The following is an 11,826-nucleotide window of genomic DNA, read 5'->3' as shown; positions in this document are numbered from 1 at the left end:
GAGAAAGAATTTGCGCTAACACGATGCGCTCCAGAAGCTTTGACAGGAAGGGAAGATTTGATACCGGGCGATAGTTTTTTAGACATTCCGGATCAAGACTGGATTTCTTTAATAAGGGCCTGACAAGTGCATGCTTAAATTGCTGTGGTACAATGCCTGAAGTCAGTGAAGAGTTCACAATGTTGGTAATTGTAGGTACAAGCTCATCTAAACATTCAAGGAGCAAGGAGGTTGGAATGGGATCAAGGTCACATGACTTATTTGGCATCTTTAAAATAGTACTTTTGACATAATCTTCAGATACACGCTGAAACTCGCAAAAAGGAGTATTTTGAAAAATTGGAGAGTGGTCAAGCTGTGATGAGAGGGATGGCATGTCATTTCTAATCTGCTCAATCTTCCCAATGAAGAATCTATTGAAGGAATCAGGAAGTTCAGATACTGGGATAGATGACGGCAAACGTTCGTTATTTGCTCCCCCTAACATTTCAGCGGTGATCCTGAATAGCTCCTTTGAAGAATCAGAATTTTCGATTTTTTGTCGAATATGACTAGCTTTTGCGTCTCTAATCATACGGTTAACCTTGTTTTTTTTCTCGTATGTATATTTGTCGATGTATCGTCAGACCTGTTTTTTGAAATCTACGTTCGGCACGTCGGCGAATAAGTTTGGCAGTCTTTATGTCTTCCGTCAACCAGGGTGCAGATGGCCTAACTGAGACTGTACGAGTGACAAGAGGTGCATGGCTGTCCAGCAACTTTTTCAAGCAAGAATTGTAATTGCTGAGAACGTCTGTGTTGCTTTCTTGCAACAGCAAAGAGGTTACGTCCATTTTGAAGGAGGCAATATCTATGGCTTTAAGTTTACGGGAAGTCACGTTTTTCTTTGGCTTTTTTGCTTTTGATAGGCGCATTTCAAAGTGTACAAGAAAATGATCTGATAAGCCGCGGTCTGAGACATTGAGTTTGGCTATAAGCTCACTTGCATTTGTAACAATCCAGTCAAGAGTATGGCCTTTGACGTGTGTCGGAACATTTATCAGTTGGTCTAAGTTGCGATCCTTTAGCGCATTTTTCAGCGACACCGCGTATGTCTCATTTTCACTGTCAAAATGCAAGTTCACATCGCCTATGACAAATAGATCTTTTGTTGATATGTGACTGTCAAGGAGGTCTTGAAATTCTTCGATGAAAACTTTTGTTGTCAATTTATTTCTCTTGCTTGGTGGTGGGCGGTACAGGAAAATAAAAGTCAGTGTTCTACTGTGGTGGGAAAGGCGAAACTCGCACATCTCAAAGGTGGTGTACGTTGAGCTTTCAGGTCTTATTGTTACATACTTGGCTAGACTATCTCTGTACAGTATTGCTAAGCCCCCTCCGCTGCCTGTTTTTCGAGGTAGACTCTTTAAAAGAAAGCCTGGTGGCGTTAGCTCAATGGTTCTTGGCTCATCACCAACTTCTTTAAACCATGTCTCACTAAGGAAAACGATGTCGTAGCTATCATCAGTGATGGTGTCTGCAAGCTCAAGAGCTTTGTTACTGCATGACTGGGCGTTGAGGTGCATTATTTTAAGCAGACTGGAGGATATAGTCACCAGAGGCGTAGCACATTTTGAAGACACCGGAGGAGTAATATCCCGAATTATAGGTTTTTGATGGGGACATCTGACCTCTGTCGTGTGAGTAATAGGGGTGGGGTGGTTAATAAAACAGTTTAGTAGGGAACTGCTGAACTCTGTCGTAGAAGAAATGACAGGGGTAGGGGTGGGGTTAACAACACAGTTAAGAGTCCTGGAAACTGTGTGACATGTATCTGTTGAGTTGAATTGCGATGGGTTATACCATAGGCGAATAAGACGCCCAGCCCTAGACCCACGAACTGTCGGCAGTTTACGCCCGATGCCAAGTCGACGAATATTTCGGAAAACCTCGCTATCTAGTCGTGATTTGAGTAACACACATGTGCGTCCTATGCAACGTAATAGATAAGGGTCCATGACTCCAGTAGGTGATTTGACACACTAGGACTGATGACACACAGGTTTGCGCTCCGACTGCTATGTAGTGGCCACGGTACACGGTTTTATCAAGCACATCAATCCCTCGGGCTATGAGTATCACTCTGTTACTGTTTATATAGATGCTTGTTAAACTAAAGGATAGTAAATGAATACAAAAACTAATTAAATTTAATTAACGTGACTTAAATCTATCGAACTAAATACACCAATCTATAGACGAAATCTACACAAATCTAATGGTATAAGAAAGATCACTTAGCTCTAGAAAATAGGAACACAAAAATCCTCCAAAACGAGAGACGAAAAAACACGACTGCTGCCTGCTGGCGCAACTAATCTACCTGTATACATACATGTATACATACATGTATACATACATACACCTTACTTTCTACTTTATAGAATAAATGTTCAACGTAAAAAATGAATGAAGTTTATATTTATTGGTAGAAAAAAATTCGTTAACGATTGGGGTTTAAAATGGTAATTTATGTTAATACTGTATTTTTTCAACTACGATATATCGTATATATATATATATAGAGAGAGAGAGAGAGAGAGAGAGATTGCTTTAAAAAAGGTACTAATGAATGGTAATATTTTCCAAATCTTTAGCCGTTCGTCTATTCATTCAACGACGGTAATGTCTTTTTGATGGATATAATAAGTAATCAGAATAAAACCATCAAATTAATTTAAAAAACAGGTTAAATTGAATACATATACTAAATATAATAACCAAACATTTTTAAATTAGCAACCAAGAAATTATTGCAAAAAAAAATATCATAATCAGGAAGAATGTATATGAAAAGAAATGCAACATAGGTATGAATATATATAAGTATTCAAAATCTTTATATTGACATAAGCAAAAACAAATATTAGCAGAATACCATTAGAGTACCGGTTATGTTTTACATTCCGATATTTATAAAAAAAAAAGGGTTATATGTTGGGATCAAAATGATTGTAATTTTAAAAGTACGAAAATACATTTTATTAATTCGTGTTTAATTTTTTTTAAATTAAATTTAAAAGCAAAATATATTTTATTTGCATGCATGTAACAATAGGCTATGTTACCAATTATTATATAAGTATTTGTATCCCAAAAGTAGACAAACGAATAAAATAATTTTGGTTTGAGGAAAAAAACAAATAATTAAAAGAAGTGTTCATGCATATTCGGGTAACAATTTAGAATCAGTTTCCATATCAAAATCAAACAACTTTCATCTCCAAAAGACACGACAAATCTGACAAAAATGAAAATTAAAAAAAAAACCTGGAACAGTCGCAGCAATGAAAGTAGACTGACACTTCTAGAAACTAAACTCGAGTGATGAACGGGAAAATAAGTGATATATTTTTTAAAAATTTTTAGCATCAGGAATGTTATGCAGACCCTTACACTTTGTTCAGTTACACCTTAGACCAGTGGTTCCCAAACTTTTTTGGTTCGTAGACCCCTTGTCATGTTTTCCAGGATTCCAGGATTCGGTAGACCCCCTGGTTAGCTAAGATTGATGAATTATTTTTTTCTGACTTCCAATGTGTTGTTTTCAACGATATCTAATGGACATTAGAAATTAGGTGACCACATGCATGGGCGTAGCTGGAGGTGAGGTTGGGTTGCGAAAATCCCCCATCGAAAAAAATCCTGGCTACGCCTATGACCACATGTAAGTTAACCTAATAGATATATGAAACAAGTCTGTTAAAAAAAAAGCAATGTATACTCATCATCCGAATAAATTTCGTTTTAAAATAAGATCTTTGACATCCAAGAACTTCAATACAGTGTCAAAAAGAAAAAAAAAAAATTAAAATAAAGCTTTTGGACAACCATCCCACTTCAGTGTGAAGGAAAAACTGATGAAAGTTCTGGTCATTTTCTCAACACATTTGAGCAAGTTATTAGATGTGTTGCTTGGGTTAACTGCGTTAATAACAACTTGAAGAGATTCAAGCATCTACCATTTTTTCACTATCCACCCTTGGACCCAACCATGAAAGGTGATCTCCATTTGTTGCTACTGGCATCATAGTTCAAGGGATGGCTTTTTCTTTATAGTAGTCTTTCAAAAACATTCAATATTGATTATCAGTTTTTGCAAAAAGAAGCTTTTAGTGGATTTCTTTATCTATAATAAAACGAACATTCGCCAATAAAATTATTTTATTACCAGGCAATATTGACTCGTTTCACTTGTATTAGGAACATGTCCCAGTCTGCTGGTCTGTCTAGTGCTACTTTGCTTATAATCGTTTCAAAGTCCCGTTCCACCTCTCCACGTCAGCTGCAGGCCTCTCCAACACACATGCTTCAACTTTCCCAGATAAAAATGGCGTATCAATGTCAATGACAGCTGTGGGATATTCTTCAATTTGGCCTATTGTGTGATTTTTTCAAAATTTTGCAATAAGTAAAAGATACTTTAAGATACTTGCAGACCATCATCTTTTCTTTTTGATGCCAAAGCAAAGATTTTGTCCACTATATATCTTTTCTCAATTTTATTATTGATTGTTCAAAAGCGTTTCAAATCTACATCCTTTTTATTAAGATGGCATTGTCTAAACAAATACTCTAACTTAGGTGGTTTCAAAGTGTCAGTAAATTACACAAAGGCAATATAAGTTTGACATGGAAAGAAGCTAAATTTTCATACATAAATACCACTGTGAAATTTCATAATTAAATTTGACCATATAAATTCCCTGTAGACTAAATTAAGCTATTTAAATAAGGTTCTAAAATAATTTTTCAAATAATTTATATTTGTATAAGATAATGGTTCCATTATCCCATTTACCCCCAAAACTTTATTCCTGCATTAAATATAAATTTTCTATTAAATATCAAATTCTATTGGTCAAACTAAGACACTGCAAAAAGAATTTTTGAAAAATTCCATATAGTAACGATTCTGTGAGATGTACACTGGCAGTGTACGTAGCAGGAAGTGGCCCCATGAGGAACATTATATAAAAAAAAAATATATTTTTTTTACAATCTTGAAGTGAAAACACATTAGTTATAACATTGGAAAACACACAAATTAAGCATTTTAATGCAAAAAAAGTATATTTTAATGATTTATTTTACTAAAAATTATAACAATATAGTAAAAAAAATAGGCATCAAATGTGCAACATTATCTGGTACTAACCAGTACTATCCAGATATATTTTTTACAACAACAAATAATAATACAATAGTGAGATATTCAAAGATCATATCCATAAGCAAAGATTTTAATATTTGAAGTGCGGTTGAACCAAACATACTTTATATGCTCGTATATTCGTATGTTCATATGCTTATCAGTTATGTAATAATCATAAATTCCATTTTTTTCTAATTCTTTTCATTGGGTCGCAGTCATAATTTTGGTATTTTAAAGTTTGTTAGCTTTGATAAAGTCTAAAGACTCAATTCTCTTGTGATATTAGCTCTGCTAATTAGCTATACTAATTGTGATTAAATTGTAAAATTAAGTATACATAATAAATAACGGTGTCATAGAGGTAAACATATTATGTTATGACATAACACACAAGGACCTAATAACAAGTTATACGATTCTAATGTCACTGAAACTCAATCATGCTTTTGTCTAATTCATTTATTTACTAATAGTTATCAGGTTCTCATCTTAATTCTTAATGATGGCATTGTGAACTGTTAATATTTACTTGAGACCCTAAAAAAAATATTATACATATCTATAATTATTATTATAGCTTTTTTTTTTACATAACCATACATCAATAGGATTATAATTTGCTAATGGGACAAATATTTTTCTAAACAGTCAGTTAAAATACCATAGCCTAGGAGAACTGCATGAAGTTAAATAAAACAAAAAAATATATATATAAAAGGATTAATTAAATTATTGTTTATATGTTTTCAAATAATAAACTTATAACCATCAAAATTAGTTCTATAATTTGCAATTATAAGAGAATGCATGTTGTAAAGCAATAATACATGATAATATTGGTTAAAACAAACAAATCTATGTTCTAAATGAAGTCTTGATCTATTTCGATTCATATATCAGTAATTGATTCCTACAGTGGCATATCCTGCCATGTACACTGGGAGAATACGTTACAAAAAGTTAACATTTGAAAAGACCATGCTACAAGTGTTAAATCTATTAATTAATTATAATACTAGGATACTTTATGTTTCTAAATCAATTAGTTATATTTGAAAATATTTACATAAATATGTTATTACTTACATTTTCCGAACAGGTTTCAATTTTTTTAAGTTTTGACAATGTTGTCACTTTCAAGCGCAATAAAATACTAAAACGCAATTGTAAAAGTCAAACAGCACGTGGCAAAACGTAGACAAACATGTTCTCAAACGAAAACAAAAGAAAAAATAGAAAAAAAACTTTAACAGTCATATAAGTTTTTGAAAAACGTACACTGCCAGTGTACAAAGTAGGATATAATCAAAATCACGACCAACTTAAATAGAGATCCACTCTCGTAGACCCTTATTTACATCTCGTAGACCCCAATTCCTTTTTTCAATTTCGTAGACCCCTTGGAAGTCGTTGTAGACCCCTGGGGGTCTATATAGACCACTTTGGGGATCACTGCTTTAGACGAACTGGGATTCATATCAACGGGTATGTAGATATCACCTTCAACACTGCGTAAAATCTGTAACAATGTATAAAAAAAAGGACTAGAATGTCAACAAAACTCTAAATATTGTAAGAAAAGGATGAATATATTATCGAGGCATTTATTAAGACTCACTGTGTTAAATGTTTGCAAATATATAAACTATGAATGTATTTACAAGAAAATACTTATAAGGGCAACTATAAGTATAAGTTATAGTTCCTGATGAAATAGATTATATAAATTAAAATATCTACTATTGTTAATGTTGACAAAAAGAGATGAATTTAATTACACGTCGAAATTATTATTTGAAGATTCATCATTTGTAATCGTCGTGTAGAGTTGTGCATCGCACTTGGAACCCTTTGGCCAGCAAAAGCGAACAAGAGCTCCCTTCTACCTGCCTGAATAAACGGCGCACACCTCACATTCACCCTTCCGCCTGACGGGTTGGGGGGGGGGTGAGAATCGGGGATAAACTCGAAATTTAGTTTTGCGTTTACTTCCGGTGGATACGGACACTCCAGACTCGCGGACTAGAGACGCGTCGAAGGCTGCCCAACAGGGCTTCCCGTCATTTTCTTTTGATCTACCAGATTAACCGATCGTATCACGCTTTTTAAGTAACATCCAGGCGCCGTCCCTCATGGGGCCGTTACATAAATGGCGTGTCGGGAAGGTTAGCCTGGTAGATCAAAGGAAGATTCACCCGTAAATTGTATAGACATAAGCGGTTAGACTATTTCTGACAGCAAAAAAAAAATGGAAGTGTTAAATTTAAAGCGAATTAAATTAACTGTAGGCCAAAAATGTGTTTTCTTTTTAGTTTTTTTTTTGATAGAACGATGTTAAGAATACTATTATTTCTTACTCTATGTAATAGCGCCCTTATTTAATTTTTTATCAATAAATTTGCCTGTAACTTTCGGGTTATCTAAAGCCAGGAATAAGTAGAGCCACTAGATGAATAAATAGTCTCAATAACAATTTTCACATCAGATCCTATGAAAGATAAAGACGTTACTTCAAAAAAATAAATAAAGATGATTACGTCCTAATCGTATCCCTAGGTCAATATAGTCATACATGTTAATTAATGTATTGATATACTTTCAGATTTGATCCAATACAACTTAATGCCTTGTAACGCCTCCGTTCTGAAGCCGAGCATTTTACCTGTGTTCAACCTCGCCCCCTAAATATTAAATGATCTAATACCTTGTAGTACTGTCCGTGTCGTCTAGTCAAGTGGGCTAAGTGCTAGTCTGAGTGTGAATGAACAGGTTAATAGGTCACATTTTGCATTAGTATATGACCACATTTTTCCGAAAGACTCGAAATGTCTTATTTTGCATATGAACTTACTTTAAGGATATTTTTCGCTCCCAATCTCTTAAACGGATCAGCGCATAAAGTTTTCTGAAGTAAATTCTTCATCCTAGTTGACAGACTTTGTCCAGTTTCTGGAGGTATCCCCATTCCAATGGTAATAATTACTGATGGCAGGTACTTCTCATAAGCATATGGACATTCTGCTGTCAACATCTCCACAACAGTACAACCAAGACTCCTGGATAAATATGTGTTATATACATTACGGTAAAGTAAGAAATCCAAGCATACTATTGCAATTTTTTTTTTCCGATTTCAAGCACACAATTTCACTTTTTTTGTAGATGCAATCTAAAAATATCTAGATTTAGCAACTTGTCAGTGTGCAGTAACTAGATCAACGCTAGAAAAATTAGAAAATGTGTTATCTTGAAAGACGCATAAAAATACAAATTATGTTCAACTTTCAAATTATCTCATTAAAATCAATCAATAAATCAATCAATTAAAATGTCAATCAATTAACCCATTAATCAATGAATCAATCAACCAATCAGTCAGACGATCAGTCAATCAATCTATCTATCTATCCATTTATCTACTCTAAAATCAATAAATCAATATGTTAATCAATCAATCAATATATCGATCTTTCGTTCAAAATATCTATCTATCTATATGAATATCAATGAACCAAGCACTCTCTTTGTAATAGCCAATCAATCAATCATCTTTTTATGTACTTATTTGTCTATCAAGTCAATGAATCAATGAATCTTTATTTCAATTAATCAATTTTTTAATCAATCAATCAATTTATCTATTTATCTATCAATCTAATCTATAGATTAAACTGTATGGTCAGATGAATGTTATTAAGGTGTCGCAGGAATTCGGCAGCGGAGTATGCTACTGAGACACACTTTAAAACAATCAAGTTATTAAACAGAAACACAGTTGTTGGAGCTTGGAATGCCAGGATAGAGAGAATACATTTGAGCAATGGGCAGGAACTACTGGACGTTTTGGACAACCGAGGTTTGAGCCTCTTAGATTCTTTCAGCAGCTGTAAATCCACTGTAGCTAACACCTTATTCCCACGCAAACCATCCCAAACAATTACTTGGCACGCACCACATAACACAACGCAAAGCCAGATTGACTATCTATTGTTTAAACCAAGCTTCAACAAAGCCAAAACTAGAACTTTCCCCGGAGCTGACATAGGTAGTGACCTTGACATGGTTTTGATGACTGTGAAATTGAAATTAAAAAGAATCGCATACCTACGAACTGAAGCATTAAATACGACATTGAAAAATTAAAAGACCCAAACATTGATGAATTGTTTGAGGCCATCGGGAAATTTAAATGTGCAGATCTTAACATTGACTCACGGATACTATCAGAACAGTATTACAAGAGTTGGTCTGTGAAGTCCTAGGGAAAAAGCGAAAGCAAAATTATGTTATGGTTCACAAAAAGAACATTGATTTATGAGATGCAAGAAGAAAACTAAAAGAAAGTTAATTTCTTGCTGTCAGAAGAATACAGTTTAACCAAGAAAGATATACGCATAAAAATGAATTCGACAAAAGAAAAATAGACAATAGAACAGTCCACTATAATATTAGCTTGAAAGTTGGCAATGGCAAGAAAAACATATCAAACACCAACACAAGCTCGAACCATAAGGATTGAAAACAACGATGGCTCTCTTCTAATTGAAAAAGCAGATATGCTTAGAAGTAGATAAAATATTGCAAAGATCTGTATAACTTCGAGAAAAATCCCAACTGCAGTCTAAATAACAAAACACCTTGAGATTACAGAGAGCTTTGCGAGGCTTCGATTCAAGAGTCAGACGTAGGTGAAGCGATAAAGCTGAAAGAAGAATCCAAGCTACAGAAAAATGTTGCGTATCAGATACAAGGAAAAGAAATGAGTTTATGCATTTACAAGTCAACACTTTGTATGGCAAAGAGGAAGAGTTCCTAAATACGGTGACGAGACTAAAGCCGAGATGGTTTGGACATATTGTAAGAAATTACTCACTATCAAAAGCCATTCTTCAAGTGTGCAGTGAAGCATGAAGAAAAAAAGGCCATCCAAAGAAAAGTTGGTTGTATGACATAAAAGAATGGACCGGCCTCTCTCTTGATATCCTGCTTAGAACAGCTGCTGACTGGGAAAAGTAGAGGGATTTGGTTTCACAAAGTGTCACAGCACCCATAACGACGAAAGTCAAGGGACAGATGAAATGAGTAGAACTGATATAAAGAAATATTATTAAGTCTCACCATATATCTGATTGGTAATCATAGAAACCATGACCATGTGCTTCATTGAACACTTCCGGTGCTGTCCATCTTTCTTTGCCATAATCAGCAGACGATATCATTTGACGCCCTATTATTATGTGAGACAATCCAGCGATTCGTAGTTTGTCTTCTGTTTCAAATACAATTGTTTCACCTGCTCAAAATATATGATAAAATTTATTATTATAAATCAATATCTCAGTGTCATATATTGTATTTATAATTAAAATGAACTAAGATTGATTTTAAACAAAATGTTGATGTCACCTCGTTAATTCATAAGGACCCTCTATCTGTGATAACATGGAGTTATAGATTTTTGTATTTGTAGTAATTGATGGCATTGTTAGAGTAGGTTATCACAATGTGCATTAAACATTCATATATCTAGCATAAATGACTGAGTAGCTCTTCGTTCAGCAGCCAAGATATTTATAATGATGATATATACAAGCATGGGAGTAGCAAGAGGGGTTTGGGGTTCAAATCCCCTCTCACTAAATGAGATCCCCTCCCCCCGCAGGAGGGGGGATAGGAATTTAGTGACTGATTTTTGCTTTGATTATATTTATTTTAGGTGAGATTTTAATACTAAACCATCACTTGTCCCAGCGCAGCCAATGGGGTTATGAGTTTACAAACCCCTATCAGGGAATTTTGCAGTTAAATCCCCCTTTTCATAAAAAAAAAGCGGAAAAAAAAAGAAAGAATGCAAACGAGAATCTCCTGTTTCCAAGCGCATAGCTAAGGAAAATTTTGATTTTAAAACCACCTCCGAAATTACGGATAAAACCCACTCTTCATTATATGAATTTCCATATATCAGTCACCAGATTCTATGAGTAGAGCCAAGAGTGGTTTGTGTTTAAAACCCCCTCCAGCAGGATTTATAGCTAAAAACCACCTCTTCAATATAACAAAGCAAATTACATACTCAAAATTCTATGAACGTAGCCAAAGGGTTTTGAGTTTAAACCCCCTTCAGTGGGGTTTGAAGCTAAAAGAAATACCCATTCAATATAAAAAAAAGCGAATTGCACACTAACAAATCTATGAGCGTAGCGAAAGGGTTTTTAAACCCTTTTTCAGCGGAATTTAAAGCTATAAAATACCTTTTTCATTTAAAAAAAAAGCTTATTATTCACTCAAAATGCTATGATCGTATCCAAAGAGGGTTATGAGCTTAAACCCCCTCCAGCGGGTTTTAAAGCTAAAATAATACGTCTTCAATATAAAAAAAAAAGAAAATTAGGCCCACACACTCAAAATTCTATGAGTGTCGCCAAGACAAGGAGGGTTTTGAGTTTAAACCCCCTCCTCCAGATAGTTTTTTTTTAAAGTTTAAAACCCCTCATAAGAGTCTTTATTTTAAATACTTCCATATAGAGAGTTTTGAGGTTGAAAACCTCTATCTTCAATTTTATTCTAAAGCAAAGTACAGTCACCAAATTCTATGACCGTAGCTAATGGGTTTTAGAATTTAAAAAAAAACA

At 34.2% G+C, this 11,826-nt stretch overlaps 1 protein-coding gene across 2 annotated transcripts in view; it reads right to left on the bottom strand.

The window, feature by feature from the left end:
- Positions 1–2,445: 2,445 nt before the first annotated feature.
- Positions 2,446–11,826, bottom strand: part of LOC106067215 (uncharacterized) — a 63,762-nt gene continuing 54,381 nt past the window's right edge. Inside the window, exons 18-21 of one of the 2 annotated variants that reach the window (XM_056017559.1) lie at positions 10,313–10,487; positions 8,046–8,250; positions 6,517–6,713; positions 2,446–5,731 (exon numbers count right to left, since the gene is read on the bottom strand). In XM_056017559.1, the coding sequence (XP_055873534.1) occupies positions 6,549–6,713; positions 8,046–8,250; positions 10,313–10,487 (545 nt within the window). In that variant the 3' untranslated portion in view covers positions 2,446–5,731; positions 6,517–6,548. Of the gene's footprint in view, positions 5,732–6,450; positions 6,714–8,045; positions 8,251–10,312; positions 10,488–11,826 lie in introns of those variants that run through there. The other variant, XM_056017558.1, reaches the window with a different exon arrangement.

The sequence above is a fragment of the Biomphalaria glabrata genome, chromosome 18, assembly GCF_947242115.1.
Source record: "Biomphalaria glabrata chromosome 18, xgBioGlab47.1, whole genome shotgun sequence".
In the NCBI taxonomy this organism is placed as follows: domain Eukaryota; kingdom Metazoa; phylum Mollusca; class Gastropoda; family Planorbidae; genus Biomphalaria; species Biomphalaria glabrata.
Note: the sequence above shows the minus strand (reverse complement) of the source record. Positions and strands in the feature narration are given on the sequence as shown.